Below are 20684 nucleotides of genomic sequence, written 5' to 3' on the forward strand. Positions count from 1 at the left end.
AATGGCTGCAAATATTCAACATCAGCTGACCTTAGCATCTATCCTGACTTTTGGAAGAAAGAATAAATGGGGGGTTTACAAGGACATCTTTTAAGGTTACAAACTGGTAATTACAAGGTCATTATGCTATAAATGTGGTTAACATATTGCAAATTGCTTAAGAAATCATACCAGACAAAGTTTTTTGAAAATTTAAAAGTTTTCTGTGAGGGTTAGGTTTAGGGGATAGAATCTATAGTTTGTACAGTATAAAAAGAATTATGTCTATGGAGAATCCTCCTAAGGATAGCTGCACCAATGTGTGTGTGCGTGTGCACGTGCATGTATGTGTGTGTGTGTGTGTGTGTGTGTGTGATTATTTATGTGTCTCTGTGTCTTGACTGTGTTTGTGTCTGCTGGCCTGCCAGTAACTGACTACAATATGTATGTTTTTGTCTCTCTCAAGAGTCTGGGTGAAAGAAAGAGCGTCTGTATTTGTCTGTTTATTCCCGATGGGGCTGCATATTTAACTGGATAAATATTGACACGCTTGACAGACTCAGTGTAAAGGCAGGAGATGCTGTCTTGTGGTTAATGTGCCTCTAAACGGCTGTGCTCTTGGGAATTTTAGAGGAACGGCAATGTAACTGAACACAATCACCAATGAATTTCATAAAAAGTTGAGACAAATATGAAAAAAGTTTCAGAAGCGAATTTACAAATAGTTGTGTCAGTTTTGCGTGTCATTTCAGAACAAAATCCTCCGTATTGTTTGCATATCATCCGCAGACCAAGCTATCCAGCCATTATTTGTGATAGTATCAAGCTTCACCCACCATGTGTATTTAAATGAAGTCATTGTCATTCTTTATTGGGCAAACATTGCTATTATAGGATCCACTAGATTCACAAACGTCAGTGCTGTTTGCCTTCTGCAATCAACAGTGCACTATTAGAAATCTTCAAGGATTTGCAAGAGGTAACTGAGAAACATAAAAAAATGGTAAGTTATCTAATTTTAAGAATTCATGTTTTCCCTTCACTGATGTAAATGATGTGCTTGATTCAAATCAAAGAAACAAGAAAAAAAAAAAACATCTGCAACTAGCTCGTCTAATTGCCCTCTTAGATTTAGATAGGAGGGGAAATGAGCCTGTGTGTGTGTGTGTGTGTGTGTGTGTGTGTGTGTGTGTGTGTGTGTGTGTGTGGACTGGGGTTGATGGGCAAATGAGTGACATTGTTTGAAGACAGCGATCTTGCAGTCTTATTTTTATCTCGGTGTGTCTGACACCTCCAGGTCCCTGCAGCCCTGTCTGGTGTCAGAGCGTCTAGGCCCTGGTGACGGCATCTGGTCTGGAGCTGATGAACTGATCAGACTCCTTGTGCTGCTTCTCTCTGGGGGTTTGAAGGATTATTTATATATTTCTCAAACCTTTGAGATTGTAGATTGTAATTCCTTGTGCCTCCCACATCAGTGAAAGGCACCTGAAAGGTTCCCACACCCATAAAGAGGCAGAGCTGCTCACAGTGTCTCCTCTACTCTCGGTTTGCTTTCACATCTAATCATCATCAGAAGCATACACATGTGAAACACGTGTGTTACTGGTGTCTATACATGCAAGGCTTAACCATAAGGATGGTCCCAGGCTGGTGTGAGAAAGTTTTGGCCCAGTTGATGGAACTGTCATGTGTTCAAATGATCTTTCATTCAATGATCATGTGCATGTGTTTTATGCCTTGTCATTTTAAACATTTTCTTTTCTGTTTTAAGAGAGTGATACCTGTGTCTGTCACGACTCCAGTCTCAAATTGTTGTGTAGTGTCATTTTAGTCTGCTTGCTGAAGATAATGCAGGGATGTGATTCTTCTGGGTTAATCAAGAAATCTGTTTTATCCGACATAAAAATGTGACCCACGTGAATATTTCATCAGGGGTTTATATGTTATCGACAATGTCCTGTCCGGTGCATTCTCGATAACATTTTTCACCCAAACAAGTGTCATTTCAACCTTCCCATGGAGCAACTTTATTCACTTAAACTTCACTGCTGTTTATGCATCGCACACACACTCTTTGTGGAGAACTCATGAGATTTTCACCGTCATGTAAGACAAGTTTATTTTAATTCATCAAGAGAAATAAAATGGTTGAATAAAAAAAATAATTTGAACCGTTACCACTGTTGCTGACAGGTTAAAAATTGCGACGTTACAGACATGGTATTTGCAGTGAATACATGACATTCATCTACACCTATGAAGTACTCATTGCCAGTATATCGAACCGCTTGTATATGTATAATCATAAAACCCTGCAGATACAGTACATACATTAGAAAGTGTTTAACCTAGACAAGTTTTTCCCCCATTTAGATCTGGATATGAACTTGGGTTGCGGATGTAATAAAAATGGACATGCGTTTTTGTGAGACAACTCTCCGTAAAAAACTCTAAAATTTGAAATGCACTATTTATAAATAATACCAGCCACATGATGAATAGGGGTCAGCACTCCTAAAACATGTAATATTACATGCTGAATCTTTGTCATTTTCACATTAATGTTTAAAAACCAGCACTTACAGTAAGCACATGTTGAGGCGAATCCCCATCCAAAACTCCTTATAAAATGCAAGCGTTGACCTCTGAGACATTGGTATGATATCCGTTAATGCAGTATTATGTAATGAATTAAGACTGAAATCGAGATGTAGCCTTGCATGCCATTTCCACGTTTAAACAAATTGCATTGACATCTTCAGTTAGTATTGCACAAGCTAATGTGCCATCTAGCAGCCGTATGCGGGACACAATGAGATGACATCTGCAACAGATGGTTTCTATAGTGAAGAGGCATTCACTATAGAAACCGTTCTCTCCTCCGCCATGATGAATACATAAATATCCTCACAGCGGAAACTTTGGTAAAAGGTAAGCGCCTTGAGTATGTTTTTAATTTCTCCATCTGTTTTCAGCTTTGATAAGCCTTAATGCTGAAGCTGTTAGTTTAACTGTATTTCCCAGCTGTAGTAGTTTAGAAGTAATCCGAGCGATCATGGAGTGAGAAACAATACGATGACTTCAAAGAAACCACTCGCTTACTGACTCGTGCTGACTCAATGCACGTCAAACTAAACTGGCTCATAATACATAAAAATTGTCTTTTGTCGGTACCTGCTGGCTAAAACCTTTAATGTCACAGGGAAAAATGAAAAGACACACATAGCTCTTTGCTGCTCATACACTTTAGCCACAAACACAAGCAAAGTAATACAAACAGTGAAGTGTCTGAGTGCTGATGTTCTTGTTCACAAATACAGTACATACGTACATAGGACTTTTTTTTTTTCAGTTGATCTGAAGGTTATTTTTCAAGTCATAACTTGCTGACCATGTCTTGGTGCAGTGATTGCTTGTTAGGGCAAATGGGAGTCCTTTGATGATGTTTTCCACATTGTATCAGGATGCATTAACACCTCTGAATGTTGTTTGAGTGACTGGATCACAAAATATCTCCAAGACCCATTTGAGCCTATTTAAACCTGTCCACTTGTGCTCAGATCACCCAAGAGAGATGATAATACCAAGTGGATATGGGGTCTGAAGGATCTTCCATGCATTTGATTTAAGTAACTTGTTACAGTAGGGTGCTTGATTTCTACAGTAACCGGTGAAGTGTGAGATCAAATTATTTCTTTCATAATTTTTTCTTCCCTAACCTTTATTCCCTCTCTTTTGCTCTGTCTTTCAGGCGGTGGATGCTGATCTCATCTCTAACGTGACCTACAGAATAAAAACGGAAGCGGCTCGGCAGCTCTTTGCCGTGAATCGGCTGACCGGCGCCGTATCGGTGCTGCAAGCATTGGACTTTGAGGACTTGGCAGCAGGGAACAGCACCTACACCTTTGAAGTGGAGGCATTAGATCACGGTGGAGTTCTACCACCTGGCACGGCAACAGTCATCGTTAGGATCACGGTAAGACTGTTAAAAGTGTGTGAGACCCAGCTTTAAATTCTCTGGTGCAAATTATCTAAACAGTTCACTAATCACTAACACGCAATCCAGTATAACCAGGCGCAGTCAGCACTGAAATAACGCTGCACCATAAATTGAAAGAAAGTTCTTATCTTTTTTATGTAAATTAGGCTAATTATAGATTGCACTTTATTCACAGAACTACACGCTTTTTGCCAGACACAATTAAAGTTGCACTATTAATGCCTGCAGAGAGCAGCCGGTAAATAAAAATGCATGCCCTTTTAGTGGACACAATTCATTCTTGCACCCTCTTTTTACATTTATGCATTTGGCAGATGCTTTTATCCAAAGCGACTTACACTGCACTTATTACAGGGACAATCCCCCAGGAGCAACCTGGAGTTAAGTGCCTTAATCAAGGGCCCAACAGTGGCATCTTGGTGGTGCTGGGGCTTGAGCCCCCGACCTTCTGGTCAGTAACCCTGAGCCTCAGCCACTGAGCCACCACTGCCCCATTTTTATTATCAGAGCACTCTCCCCAGCACCACTTGATTCTCTTGAGAGTTCAAAAGGTTCTACTCAAACAGGGTATGAACTCAGAGGATAGAAGCAAATTTTCATCAGGTCTACTGCCATTAGAAAGAGCCAGTGATTGGATTAGAACTTCCAAAGCTCGTCCACAGTGTTGATGTGCTAACGCTTCTTGCAGAAGCCGTGTTGAATGTGCTCCAGTAATGCCTACAAAAGATTTGATCTCTGAATTCAATTAGTCTTGAAAGAAAATTCGCTATGTTGGCAGGATTGTGGGCGTTGTTTACTGGATCTTTGTCTGCGTTTGCCTACATTCCCATTGTGTTATTTCTGGTTGATGGTGACAGACAAAGCTCTGTGCAGGTTGTGATGCTAGCCTGTCACAGCTATTTCCAGGCCTGAATGACTCATTAGCTTTGTGACAGCAATTATGTGAGGATTTTAACGGGAGTGCTCTCCAGCGCCTCTGAAGATTAGCCGTTACAGAAGGATTAGACTCCTACAGTTTTCAGCAGCTGGAGCATATGTGTGATGAAAAATGTGTGTGAAAACTTCAGATTTTTAATTATTAAATCTTCTTTAAAACTAACAGAAGTAATTGATGGTCACACACTTATTCTGTGCTTTTAGACATTGATGTTTAATTTTGTAATAATAATCTATAATATTAACGGACAGTTCTGACTCTCAACTCTGATTGGATGAGTCATGTTTGAAACAGTTGTAAAATACCCAATTTACACCCACCTTGGCAAGCGTATACAGCCCACAGTTGAGCTAATGAACTATACTACCTGCCGGAAAATATTTGTAATTCCGTTAATATAATTACTTTTAAATGTAACTGTTTTATTCATTTGCTGTCGCAGCCACTGTATAAAACATTTGCGTTGAGCACTTCTTCAGTAACGCAAAAGTATGTGAATCTCGTAAAAACATGTCAAGCATGTTTTTGTGATTTTCACCCAATCTGAAGTTATTACACATAAATAAGTGTATTTGACTTCAAAGTTATTCATTTGTAGCAGTCCATTTTTAAGTATCCTGCCCTGCCCTGTGTTTTAAGTATCCTGCTCCCTAGCTCCCTATGTTGTGAATCAGTATATCGTGAACACTAATTCCGGCACTGTTTAGGGTATCGATCCAATGAATATTGGTACACTTATGACTCAATCACCTGCAACGTTAACGAGCGTGCACATTGAAGCACAACTGAATCAGCACCATCGCTGTATAAATGACACTATAATTAATTTATTCCTTGAATATATTCAAATGTACAGTGTTATTGTAACAGATAAAAGGGGTTGATGGGCAGATAAATAAAGAAATAAAAATATATAGGAGTGTATTTTAAACTTTCTTTTAACAACTCTTATACTTTACACTTGTGCTTGTCATCTGATGACTTGGTGAATTTTAAATTCACCAGCTTTTGAAACCGTGTACTGAATAATTTAGGGTTAGAATTAGTTATGATATTATTTCTGAACTGTGGGTCCTAATTGACAGATAAGGCGACACTTTCACCATCAGCACTGGTTTCAGAGGTTGGTTTGCAATTTGAGGTAAGGGTTTAGGGAAAGGGTTAGCATTTAGGGTTGGAGGTGGGGCTAAGGTTTGTAGAAGGGATGGGGGTTAAGATTATATGGTGGAGGCTGGGGTTAGAAATAGGGGTTGGGGTTAAGATTTAAAGTAGAGATGCACAAATATATAGACCAAACATCGGTATCGTCTGATAAAAGAAATTAAAAAGCAATTCAAAGTAATTATCTGCCTTTTTTGTTAAAGCAGCCAATGATCAGGGCCAATTATATCCTGTCAAATGAGGGCACAAAAACATGTTGGAAAATTAGCAACTCGTGCTGTATGTGAAAGAAAAGGTCTCTTGTGTAATTGTTTTGAACTGGGTTACAGTCAAAGCAGAGCTTTGTAAGCTTTGCACTGCTAGAATTTCACAAGGTGGAACTACCATTACAACTTTTAAATAACTTGTTTGATTACTCACCTTAAAGCTCAGTCAATGGGAGTTAAGAACAATTCAGCAATTAAGAAATCTTACCAATTAAATTTGAGCCTTACAATATAAGAGTTAAGAAAAAATAGAAGTGTGTTTTGTTTTTAGCTGAGACCAGTTACTCTGAAATATGGAAGACATTTTGAGACAAGTTTTATTTAGTTGTGTAATTTAGGGACAGATTACCGACTGGGCCATTGGGGCCAGTGCCCAGGGGCCCTTGACTACCAGGGGGCCCTTGAAGGCCCGGGGGGCTCTGGGCTTTAAGGTTGAGCGATCTAGTTTGATGATCCCCCCTCTCGAAAACCTTTTTGGGCATGAACAATGAACACCCCCCCCACACACACACCTCCCCCTCACCGCCACCCCAACCCAACTTGGGACTTGGGTTTGTGGTTCGGGTCAGGAAGAGGGTGGGTGATATTGGTTAGGATCTAGGGTTGGAGGATGATTTATTTATATTATAGGGGGTCAGGTTAGGAGTTGAAATTAGAATTGCTGTTTGAATAAATGTTGCAGTTATTTGAGTGCATGATTCCATCACTGAACCTCTTTAAACTCCTTGTTTTGGGATACATTTTTTCATTTGACTGAAAATCTAATTTTCATTTAAATTGAAATTTTCATTTTAAGTCTCTTTATAGCGTATAAGAGGTTTAGTTCTGCACCTGGAGTTTCTCACTTGCATACCTGTGCAATGGTGTTTACACGTTACTTCATTAGCATTCTGCTGGTGTGGCTAATGAGTTTGTTCTGCGCTGTCACTCTATCTCTCTGCGTCTTTATTTGATTGATCTGACAGAGCGCTTTAACGTTTTCTGTCCGGAGAAAATATATAGGAGTGTATTTTAAACTTTCTTTTAACAACTCTTATACTTTACACTTGTGCTTGTCATCTGATGACTTGAGAGACTTTAGAAGACATGGCGATGTTTCCGGTAAGGGAACATACTAGTGAGCAACAATGCATTGTGGGATTTTTTAGGGGTCGAACGTTTCAGTGCACTGGAATAATTGTGCGAATGAGACAGCCCTTAAAATGGCTCACTCACTGATCGGTGTCCTGGCTACTGAACTAGGGAACTGATTGAGACGCACCCCTAGTTGCGAGAGTAAAAGACATGGCACATCCAAACCACACCCACGATTAGTTTAACCAATCATCAGTGCTCTTCGACCAGCCAAGTTCTCCTAGGTCAAGAATTTCAGAGATATGGGCGAACAGATGAAATATCACCAAACAAACACCTTGGCAAAGCAAAAACATCACTGCATTTCATCATCATTGTTAGGCAAACTAAAATAAACCTGTTTGACAAGTAATTATAAACTAGCATTAAGTGTATACAGTAACTGTAAATGCACTTTCTATTTGTTTATGCTCACTGAGAAACAAGTTCAAATTATTGTCTGTGGTAATCGACAATACATGGACATTAGGTTGAATGTAACCCTAAAAGCGAGTGTTTATCATGTTGAATTGTTCCTCATGAGACACAGTTGAACTCCCAGAGATTTTCACAGTCTTTTCATTAAGTGTTTGTTGTGGACTGAAAAACAAACCGTGAATTTTGGTTTTGCAGCTGCTCTCTTCAGATGTCTCTTGAATGTTGTGTTGCTTTGCAGTAACAGATTCCAGCTCTCAGAGATGTTTATTTTCAACTTAGCAAAGTTTGCACCCTGTTAGATTTACTGCGACAGGGAAGGTGCAATGAATTACAATGAAGCTGGGGTGCAGGGAATATCATTAATATCTGGTTTGAGTCATCATATGTGGGCTTGTGGGAGATTCTGAAGGTCTTTCAGAGGAAGATTGTCTACTACAGCCAAAGATCATGTGGCTTTATTCACTGTATAAAAAGGATGGGATTGGGGTTGCAATTATGATTTTTTCTGTACTTTTGAGGAAAAATTCAGAGAAACACAGTGTGGAGGCTGTCTACATTTGACTGGACAATACAAAATCTGTTTTATTGCTGGCACAGTTACTGCATTTTGGCATTTTATGACAGTATATTCTAACATATTTGTTTAAATATTGTAGATTTTTGCTTACTTTTTTGTTGGACATGCGTGGTTTTTCAATATAGTTGTGAATTATACTGCACATGACCTTGGTGTTTCTAGTGCCAAGCTCTACCAATTGAGCTAGAGGACCTACAGATAGTGGTGAACATTCAGAATGGTTCATTTGACCTCTGTGAACAGTTTCAAAGTTCTTTCGATCTTGTGTGCTTCTACAGTCCTCGTCCCTTCAACCTCCTGAGAAGAGCAGCCCATTTCATATAGATCCATATTTCTTCTGCTATATTTCCAGCCACTGGAACTCATGCTGAGAGGTGAAAGGTCAGAATGTATTGATGTGTCATTCAGGTGGCAACTCACACTAAAGCCTAGTTTATACTTTCGAAGATGCTGAACTTTTTTCTCTTGGGCGAACAAATGCACCCTCGGTGAACGAAGCTGGCATTTATAATTTAGCGCAGCATTGTTTTAAAATTAGTTTGCTTAGGGTGAGGTCATGTGTTTAACGTACTGTTCCAGCTACAAGTAGTCAATAATGCAGGTTTTTCTCTCTGTGGACCACAGGTTTTAGCGCTGTGCCACTTCTTGTCACGTCCCCTTTCACTTTTAAAAACTCTAGTCTCTCTCTACTAATTTGTTGTGATCATGCTGGCTTTGTAGAGTTTGTGTTGCAAATCATGTAAAAAAGTGAGAAACGGGCTTCAAAGTTATCCATTTTTATGACAGTAACCTAGGTAACAGTTCCTCAGCTGGCACATGCAAATGTAAATAAAAAAGTCATTTACAAACCACACCCATGATTATATTTAACCAATCATCCTAGGAGTTCTCCTAGGACAAGAATTTCAGAGATGTGTGCAAATAGGAGAAATATCACCAAACAGACACATTGGCAGAACAAAAACATCACTGCATTTCATCATCATTTGTAGGTGAACTAAGCGAAGCCTGTTCACCCAGTAAGTATAAATTAACCTTAAAGTGATGTTTAATTTAACAGCTGCTCTCCACGATGCATTGCTGAAATTTCACTGCTCTCAGATGTTCTATTCTAAAACCTAGGCACAAGCTATCTTAGATGGCAGCATAATCATGTTGCCTAACTTTTGGAAAGAACCATTGCTTAAAAAGCTTTCCTATGTTGCCATTGTATGCTGCCTGTGTAGGCAGCTCACTAAGTTTTGGAACCGAGCCTTGAGTACACACAAACACTTTCTTCAAACTTAAAGATCTAACGAATGAGTCACACACGTTATCTGAGTAGTATTGTGCTAAATTGGAAAAAAATGTCCTCACATTTCAAACACCATTCACACCTCATTGAGCTCCAATCAAAGGACACCATGAGATGATGAAGAATCGCCTTCACTCCTCCTACTGGGTCACATCCATCTCTCCTCTCTCTACACAAGAGGAATGGTAAAGGTGCACACAAGTTATTTTGTTTTTGTTCCAATGGTTGATACGTGTTCTTGGAGTGAATTGATTGGATCACAAAAAGTTGTTGGAGGAGAGAGGCCTAAAAAGTAAAAGGGCTTGGCGACATCAACCAAAACAACCTTAACGTTGTTTTAGAAGCAAAACAATTTATTAAATCTTGATAAAAGATAAGCTGATTGTCATTGTGTCACTCCTCATTAGAGGCAGACAGCATATGGCACATATTCACATTGCCAATGGGAACTGCTTACCTCAATCCTGTTTTAATAAGTGTTAATAAGACTAATTTTATCCTTATTTTTCTCTGTCTGTTTGTACAGGATATGAATGATTTCTCTCCAGTCTTCAGTCAGGCACTATATAAAGGGATGGTGGCTCCAAACGCAGAGAAGGGGACTGTCATCGCAACTGTGTTTGCAGAAGATCAGGACCCTCCCGTATGTACACAAAGTCATGAACCAGACTTCAGTGGTCTCTGACTCATTCTCAAATGAAACCCCTGACAGCCAGCCAATCATAACAAAGGTTACTCTGTCATTTTAGGTGAAAATGGTGGACAGGTGGAGTGTTTGGGAAACAGATTATTTTTGCAATTTCATTTAAATGACATGCTTAGATTTGAGATGAATAAATAAAATATGAAATATTGGTGTTAAAAAAGGAACATTAAATATAATTTTTAAAGTTACAACCAGTAGTCTTTCACCATTGTTTTTTTAAATTCACCAGCTTTTGAAACCGTGTACTGAATAATTTAGGGTTAGAATTAGTTATGATATTATTTCTGAACTGTGGGTCCTAATTGACAGATAAGGCGACACTTTCACCATCAGCACTGGTGTCAGAGGTTGGTTTGCAATTTGAGGTAAGGGTTTAGGGAAAGGGTTAGCATTTAGGGTTGGAGGTGGGGCTAAGGTTTGTAGAAGGGATGGGGGTTAGGATTATATGGTGGAGGCTGGGGTTAGAAATAGGGGTTGGGGTTAAGATTTAAAGTAGAGATGCACAAATATATAGACCAAACATCGGTATCGTCTGATAAAAGAAATTAAAAAGCAATTAAAAGTCATTATCTGCCTTTTTTGTTAAAGCAGCCAATGATCAGGGCCAATTATATCCTGTCAAATGAGGGCACAAAAACATGTTGGAAAATTAGCAACTCGTGCTGTATGTGAAAGAAAAGGTCTCTTGTGTAATTGTTTTGAACTGGGTTACAGTCAAAGCAGAGCTTTGTAAGCTTTGCACTGCTAGAATTTCACAAGGTGGAACTACCATTACAACTTTTAAATAACTTGTTTGATTACTCACCTTAAAGCTCAGTCAATGGGAGTTAAGAACAATTCAGCAATTAAGAAATCTTACCAATTAAATTTGAGCCTTACAATATAAGAGTTAAGAAAAAATAGAAGTGTGTTTTGTTTTTAGCTGAGACCAGTTACTCTGAAATATGGAAGACATTTTGAGACAAGTTTTATTTAGTTGTGTAATTTAGGGACAGATTACCGACTGGGCCATTGGGGCCAGTGCCCAGGGGCCCTTGACTACCAGGGGCCCTTGAAGGCCCGGGGGCTCTGGGCTTTAAGGTTGAGCGATCTAGTTTGATGATCCCCCCTCTCGAAAACCTTTTTGGGCATGAACAATGAACACCCCCCCCCACACACACCTCCCCCTCACCGCCACCCCAACCCAACTTGGGACTTGGGTTTGTGGTTCGGGTCAGGAAGAGGGTGGGTGATATTGGTTAGGATCTAGGGTTGGAGGATGATTTATTTATATTATAGAGGGTCAGGTTAGGAGTTGAAATTAGAATTGCTGTTTGAATAAATGTTGCAGTTATTTGAGTGCATGATTCCATCACTGAACCTCTTTAAACTCCTTGTTTTGGGATACATTTTTTCATTTGACTGAAAATCAAATTTTCATTTAAATTGAAATTTTCATTTTAAGTCTCTTTATAGCGTATAAGAGGTTTAGTTCTGCACCTGGAGTCTCTCACTTGCATACCTGTGCAATGGTGTTTACACGTTACTTCATTAGCATTCTAGACTGCTGGTGTGGCTAATGAGTTTGTTCTGCGCTGTCACTCTATCTCTCTGCGTCTTTATTTGATTGATCTGACAGAGCGCTTTAACGTTTTCCGTCCGGAGACTGGCCTGTCATTCTCACTCTCTAGACAACTCTGAAATGAAATTACACGTGACAACACTGAAATTTTGACACCATGGTAAATTTGGAAATTATTTTTGCACTTTCATCAGAGAGTGGAAATATTTATTGGATTTTCGAATACAGCCCAGCACGCTCCTGCAACATTTACAGCTGGAGGGAAACACAAGGCCAGTACAATACAGCAAAGACACATCTCATATTACCTTAAAAATTACATAAACAAGGTTATTTATTGCCTGAGGTTTGGTTTATTCAGAGTGTCAGTGCACACTTGGGGCTGGATACACACCGACTGCTTGTAAATGTTTATCATCCGCAGACAGTAAAAACAGAAGGATGGTTTGTGAATTTTTTGAGTCTCTGTATATGCAGCATCTGTACATGAGACAGGAAGAGCTCATAACAGACTTTATTGGTTGTTAAAACTCTGGGTCCCCAATGGCGTTTAAGTTTAAAGTCAATATGAAGTACTGAATGTAGTTATTAGCTCCTCTGCCACAGCTCTCAAGTCTCATTTGCCCTGCTGCATAGTCAAATTTGGCCTGTTGTGATTTGTTACGAGACCCAAGAACCTATTACATTTGTCATCCCTGAATGTGTTTACATATACACAAATATGCTGATAATACCAAAAATCAGCTTATTCAAAAAACAGTCAATGCAAGAAACCATATTTACATGAGAATTGAAATAATTATTTTACTCTCTGCTTTTGCTGTCAAAACGTAAACAGGCATGCACAGGCAGAGCGAAATCAAGGTAATGGGCAAAAAAGGTGTGCCAATCGGCCTTTGTTTAAAGTCTTTATGACCTTACCCCGATAAAAGTACACAGTTTAAGGCATTTACATAACCTTGCACATTGTTGGCTAATTATGCACACTCTTAAGCACGTTCCTAAGTATAATTGTGCTTGTAAATGGACTCATTGCTGCATCTTCAAAAAGATTTCACAAGCCCGCCTGCTATTGTCCTGACCACTTTTCAAAACAAAGTGACACCTACAACGTTTCTTAGATCTCTTAAGGCTTAAGGCTTGTATTTGTGTCTAACACGTTGTGGCATGGGGGCGTGGTCACGTGTCAGTCTGCGGGAGGGGATAGCGGTAAGGCTCGTCACCTGGCTCATAATTATCTCTAACACCTGTCTGTATGTTACATTATAGCTGTAAAACATACAGATTTTACTCTTATAAACCTTTATAAAGGTTATTTAATTTAAGTAAGTACAATAAGTACACTTTGCTTCTGACAGTAAAGCCCAAAGTATACTTTGGTCAGATGCGAATGCTGAGCATGCACGTACAGGACAGCATAGTGCTCGATCACTGAACACGTGCAGCCTGATTTTTCAAACCGTGTCCTTAAATTATTTTCACTAATTAGTGGGTACACAAGGTGACAGCATTCACATTTGAGCCATTGCTGTCACGAAGAAGTGCTAGAAGAACATGTAATCGGTGCTAATTTATCGACATCCATGGGCAATTTGCTCAAAATGTGTTGAAACTGCCCAAAAAATGCTGTTTGTGGGGTTGAAGCACACCATTTCTTACTGATTATTGAATATGTGGTCTTTTTCAATTTCCACAAGATTGTTGCATCAGAAAAAAAAGAATTTGATGATATGATATTTCATGGGTCATTGTTATTGCATCTTCTCTATTAGATAAACTTGACACACAGCAGCTGTTGGTGTATAAAGTATGATTTTTTTTTAGGAAGAACCATGCAAATTTCCAAAGTGCTGTCACTGTGACAGCTCTGAGGTCAATTAATCTAACAATGATTTTATTGAACAAGATCACCATATAAGATATAACGGAAGGAAAGGCACCTGTCTCCACCACCGCAGTGCATGGACTACTATTTATGAAAGGATAAGTGAATAAAATAATGTCATGTTGCTAAGATTTTGTCTTTGCTTTTATTTTAAATGCAGTAAATAACAATTGTTCAGTCGAAAATGGCTGTTATTAAGTTTTGATATGGAATATAATAATGAAGTAAAATATTATTATTTAGTGTATGTTGGTCAATAATTTAGGCAGTAAAGACACACATTGCATGGCTGATGGTAGTTTTCATTTCTCAGTACCCAAATTCTTAGGCTTCAGAACTGCGTTAAACATGTGAGGATGTGTTCTTCAACCTGTTACATGTCCGACATAATCATACAGGCTTACTGAACAAAGTTAAAACTTGTTTTGATGATATTTCATAAAGAACCCACATAATTTCTTCACTGTAAACCATATATATCCATTTATAATAACTTTTATTAATATTAAAATACATTATTACATTCTTTAAAGAAGATTCTGTTCCTCTGATACCAGTTCTGTCTTAGCAACTGTTGTTTATTAAAATAATCCCAAAAATGTATAACCTGTTGTTGCCAGGTCATTTGTAATAGTGACACAAGTTAGCCAGAGAGGGTACCCGCCGTGTTTATATATATATATATATATATATATATACAGTATATATCTGGAGAAGAGCATGTCATGGATTAAACTGTCAGCCCTAATTCCCAAATGAACATATAACATCTGCAACAACACCTACATTCGTTCCAAGGTAAATTAAAGTTATTAACTGAACGTAAGTTAATTTATGTATTGATTCATGTAATAGTAAACGCGATAGTAAATAACCAGTTCCCAGCATCAAAATTAGTGTGTTATGAGACGTTATATACAGCTCTGTTCACTCAAGCTAATGTTGTATAATCACTATTAAATAGTGTTTTTATCACTATTAAAACAGTTTTTATCTTTTCAAGTGACTGTAATAATCGTTTGTCTTGATACTGATTCACAGTTTTCACAGTTTTGATCAAATAACTGTAATTTAATACTTATTTGACAAAAAAACACACCAATGTCACTCTTCATGCCAGCCCACATAAAAATAGTATCCATTCAGTTTATGAGATTATTTTGCCAAAAGCCGCATCGTTCAAGGCAATCACACATTCATTCAAGTGGGGAGTTCTGCAGAGCGACAGTAACCAAGTGGGGCGGAGCTTAGTGAAGGGTCGGTTTCTGTTCAAAAATTCAATTTCAAATCGAGTGCATGCTGCCATTGAAGTAACAGCAGGACATACCAAATACAAAATAATAATAATAATAATAATAGTCTGAAATTCATAATATAAAAAAAAAAAACATTTTCCCTTGCATTGTATTGTATCATTTATAGAATGCTATATTATACTATACGTTTATAATTTATAATTATAATTTTACTATAATGTATAGTATAATTTATAATGAACAAAGTTGTAATGAATTAGAAAAGGGCAAATAGATGTGGTCTCAGACATTTGGAACCCAGAGTATATCGTTAAACATAGTTTTTTCTTCATTTTTGCCTGATGTCACAAGGGCGTGTACGAATCTGATCATCTGGTCCAATGCTTATTTTATGCCATGAGTATACTAATATTTTATTTGTGTTGTGCAAGGTTACATGTCTTTGCAGCCAGCCAAGGTTTATAGAAAATGATAAGAGGACAAACTCATTATTATGAGTGACATGCATTTCTGTTTCTCCGCAGACTGCTTTCTTAGTCTGTTTTGTATGTATGTGTGCGTTTGTGTGCCAGATATTTTTATTTATTTATTTATTTATTTTATTTTATGTCTGCTCAAGAAAAAGTTTGTGATGACCCTGGATGCCCCACTGAAATACCAGTTTCATCATTCTAGTTGTGTTGTGAATCACCATGGAGACGTGGTGCGGCTCATTCTCTGTCTCTCTTAGGCATGACTGGAATTGAAGTCAGATAACTCTTGCATTTAATATGTCCTTCTGAGAAATGGCCCTGAAAGAGAAAGTGTGGTACAGCACAAGGACAGGAATTGATCATCCTCATTAGGGTCTCTCTCAAACACAGATGATTACAGTACGAGAACCACAGCACTTCCAGGCAGCGCCTGTGAATGAGATAATGACACAGTATTTATATGCACGACTGCAAAGGTCATCGGGTAATGAAAGCTCCTCCTTTGCCTTTGTGCTAGTTGAACCTCGCATTCTGCGCCATGACTTACTTTTATTTGAAAAGATTTAAAGGGATGAGTAATGGACTTCCATCCTTGAAGTGTCACTACAGAGCAGAACAACCAGCAGCCATTAATCATTCAGAGCTTGAATACATTCAGCAAGCAGAAATTGAATGTGTCTTACTAATGTGACTGGGTCACATTTTTGAGTGTTGACAGTGACACCCGTTGAAAATGACTCATAAATGGCATATATTAAACAGCTAACTGATTTAATCCCGTATTAGTGGCTTAACCTGGTCGGTGGATTTCCTTTTTATGCAGATTGGGCAGGTTTACTGTATATTTCTTTACTCAACAGAGTAACGCTTTGCTAATACAATCATATTTCAATATTACAGTTCTTTTTTCTCATGAAATTGCATCAATATTTCATTGATTGCATCGATCAGTGGTCAACCAATATGGGTTGATACGATAGCAAGTAAGCATGGTGGCCAGAATAATGCTGATGTAACCGGTCCTGCTCGACCTGCTCCAAGCGGGATTTGAGCTGGTGTCAGCCAGCATGGGAGGGGGGCACGCTAACGAGGAGACTAAATGCTACAGCCTCTATCATCAGTCCCTAGTGCACCTCCTGAGGCCTGGAGAGTAAGGTTTACACTTCTACCGAGGGAAATTTAAGATGACATTTATTTGATGAATATAAGACAGAAAAGTAATGTCTCTCTTTGGCGTAGGCCGAAGAAGTTGTACTCGGAACTGTCATATCCTGCCGGAGATAGGAGGCAGGGGCAAGGAGCCTACCCCCGTGCAGGACGAGATTCAATTTGTGGTGGTGGGGTGGTGGAGGTTGCCGTGTTAGCACACTGAAACAGCAATGTGATAGATTGTGAGTAGACTTAGAAAGCAATGGCTTACATGTGATTGGCTGGGAATTACCCAGCTAATGGTGCGATGATGTACAGCTGCTAGTCTTCCCACTAGAACTACACTGCCTATGTATATTTTGTGTGAAGAATTTTATTTGCCATTGAAATTGAATTTGCATACTGTTAAAGTGAGAGATCATTATCAAACCTGCTGAAATGTAAGACTTTTTTTTAAGTTTGTTCAAATTGAGCTTTCTGTGCATTGTTGAATCATTAATTAGGTCCGATACAAGGTAAGCTCAGCCGACCTCAGAAAATTACTGGATTTGATACAAGAACAGCAGCCAGTGATACTGTTATGTACGGTTAATAGATTTACCCTGCTTACATTTACCACCCCTAATCGTAGTGTGTGATTGTCTTAAAGAGCTTACAGTGGTCAGGTAAGGTAAATCTGCCTTTTTCACTCTTCCTGGTCATGCCGTTTACCACCAAGTAAACTCTTGTGCTGTTTATTTACATGGCGTGTCACACAAGCTGTTAAATTATGCATTCCTTCTTTAAATAATGCTTTGAAAATATGGGGGAGCAAAAAAAAACTTATGACACCAAAAATAAGCCACAGAAAATTTTAGACACGGATTTAAAAAAGAAACTAGAAACCAATTTCTTGGCTGTCAGAGATGTAAATGTGATGTTGTTTCTGTCTCTTTCTCCAGCAGTATAAATGACTTTGTATGTTTACCACAGCACAAAGCATCAAACATTTAAGATGCAGCCAGTCAGACGGGACGTAAAGTATCAGTAGAATGAGATGCGGCTGACATGCTCTCTGTAGCTCTACAAAACAAGATGCACAAGAGACCTTTGAGGGAGTTCAAACCAACTTTTCAAAGAGTCAAACCTTTAAAGGAGTAATTCATCCAAAAATGAACATTTTGGCTTCATTTACTCAACCTCATGCCATTTTAAACCCATTTGAATTTGTTTCTTCCGTGGAACACAAAATTTGATATTTTGTGGAATGTTCAAGCTGCTCTTTCCCATAAAACAAAAGTGAATGGTGATTTAAACTGCCACGCTCATCAAAGCATCATCGAAATGGCATTTAAGTATTCATATTCATACGCATATGACTCATACGCTATATTTGAAGTCCTCAAAAGCTATACGGCACCTTTTTATTATTTTGTTATTTACATCCCCTCGGCCATATCTCTTTGACTTTTTTGGCTTTTATTGCGCTTGACAGCCACTGGTGTCTGTCGTAATTGTATCGAAAAAAAGAAGCTTGAACATTCTCCAAAATGTTATAATTTGATTGCATGGAAATAATAAATAATTAAATATAAAATGAAACCCTTCTGAAGCTGAGAGACCAATATAACTCTGTAATTATATAGTAATCTGATTCATTGAATGAAATATAATAATATGTCAACTTTTGTCCTTTAACCTGAGGGTGGGTATGCTCTAGGGGATGTGTTCATACTAACCATGTTCATCCCTCAGGGTACAGCCGCCAGTAAAGTGCGCTACACAGTGGACCAGGAGCTGTCTCCATACAGTGGCAGTATCTTTGATGTAGAGATGAACACAGGCAGAGTTATCACCAAAGTCAACCTGAACGAAGAGCCTAATGCCATTTTCAAAGTGAGTCTGGGCCAAGAGGACATCCTTCTGCTGTTATACATATGGAATTTACCCTTCACATGCATCTACTTTGAGTGGAATCTATACGAAAATTAATAAACCTACTATTAAGTGAGATTAAAGGAATATTCCAGGTTCAATACAAGTTAAGCTCAATCGACAGCATTTGTGACATAATGTTGATTACCACAAAAATTAATTGAGACTTTTCTTATCTCCCCAATTTGGAAAACAAATCTCAGTTGACCATCAATCTGCGCATCTTATCACGTGGCTTGTCGAGCGTGTTACCACGTAGACATAGCGCATGTGGAGGCTTCACGCTATACTCCGCGACATCCATGCACCACGTGCCCCACCGAGAGTGAGAACCACAATATAGTGACCAGAAGGAAGTTACCCCATGTGACTTTACCCTCCCTAGCAACCGGGCCAATTTGGTTGCTTAGGAGACCTGGCTGGAGTCACTCAGCACACCATGGATTCGAACTCGCAACTCCGGGAGTGGTAGTCAGCATCTTTACTCGCTGAGCGACCCAGGCCCCCATCCCTTCTTTTCTTTAAAAATACAAAAATCGAGGTTACAGTGAGGAACTTACAATGGATGTGAATGGGGACAATTTTTGGAGGGTTTAAAGGCAGAAATGTGAAGCTTATAATTTTATTTGCACGACTGCAAAGGTCATCGGGTAATGAAAGCTCCTACTTTGCCTTTGTGCTGGTTGAACCTCGCGTCCTGCGCCATGATTTCCTTTTATTTGAAATGATTTAAAAGGGTGAGTAATAGACTTAATGGACCAGTGAATAAAGCACTTTCATTCATTCCTCTGTTAAAACGTATGTATTATTTGAGCTGTAAAGTTGTTTAAATTGTCATTTTACAGTCATTTTAGGCTATTAGGGTTAGTTGACATTACATATTGATGGCAACAAAGTTGTAAATATTTTCTATAACTTTACACAGAAAAGGTTATTATGTGATTTTATTAAACTAAAATCACGTTAACACATATTGTTTTCGTCTTGTGGCTAAACATTTGAAACAATTTGTATATTTAACATAAAAAAATTGGCCTTCATTCACATCCATTGTAAGTGCTTCACTGTAACACAGATTTTTTGCTCATTTTAAAGAAAAGGAGAGGCAAGTAAAAAAATATTTTTGTGGTAATCAATATCATGAACCCGGATCAATTTACATTGATGTAAATGTAGGTATCTCTACTAATGTTTCATATACTCATTTGGAAATGAGGGCTGACACATAGTTTAATTAACAGCATGCACAGGGTTACACCACCCTCACATTTGTTATTTTAAGCCCTACACAAAAATGTCTAATTTTTAATTCAGAATAAATTTTAATTCAGAAATGTAAAACTGGTTCTTCTTAGAAGATGTGCATTCAAGTCATTGCTTGGAGGAGTGGAGTTTCAGTGCATTTATGAATAACTTAAGACATTGTCATGTCATAGACCCTTACTGATGATTTTTAGAATATTTGCATTTATTTATTCCTATCTCTATTTATAAATGCTTATCTCTTAAACTCTGCTTTTAGTTGGTGGTGATCGCCTATGATGATGGAGAACCAGTGAAGATGAATAGAACCACAGTGGAAATCACAGTTCTCCAGCCCTCCAGGATTCCCATCTTCACCCAGGAGGAGTACAGGTGGGCCCTGTTGTCTGTAGGGACAGAGAACGCGAATTTACTCATGTATGACATGTTCTCTTTGAGGTTTCTGAGGAAGAATTGGTTCAGCGCATACTTCCCGTAGGCTGATTCAGAATCTCTGCATGAGTAATGAGTCTTATCTATGAATATGTGTCTGGAAGAGCTGTGAGGTTGAGACAAGCTAGTCTAGAGCTCTCAAACGCTGTTGATTCGTAAGGGCATGTCTGCAGCCCATCAACGTGTTTGAATGTGGAAATTGAAGATTCTGGTTTAACGTGTGAGGGGGTTGAGAGTTTCATGGTGCAGATGGGTTTAGTTTGCAGTTTTAATTGAAATA

At 38.5% G+C, this 20684-nt stretch overlaps 1 protein-coding gene across 1 annotated transcript in view; it reads left to right on the forward strand.

Annotated features, from left to right (window-relative positions):
* Positions 1 to 20684, forward strand: part of LOC127617558 (protocadherin-15-like) — a 214307-nt gene that overhangs the window by 132372 nt on the left and 61251 nt on the right. Inside the window, exons 21-24 of the mRNA XM_052089526.1 lie at positions 3731 to 3955; positions 10292 to 10408; positions 18530 to 18670; positions 20232 to 20344. Of these exons, the coding sequence (XP_051945486.1) occupies positions 3731 to 3955; positions 10292 to 10408; positions 18530 to 18670; positions 20232 to 20344 (596 nt within the window). The remainder of the gene's footprint in view (positions 1 to 3730; positions 3956 to 10291; positions 10409 to 18529; positions 18671 to 20231; positions 20345 to 20684) is intronic.

Source organism: Xyrauchen texanus, chromosome 24 (genome assembly GCF_025860055.1).
Source record: "Xyrauchen texanus isolate HMW12.3.18 chromosome 24, RBS_HiC_50CHRs, whole genome shotgun sequence".
In the NCBI taxonomy this organism is placed as follows: domain Eukaryota; kingdom Metazoa; phylum Chordata; class Actinopteri; order Cypriniformes; family Catostomidae; genus Xyrauchen; species Xyrauchen texanus.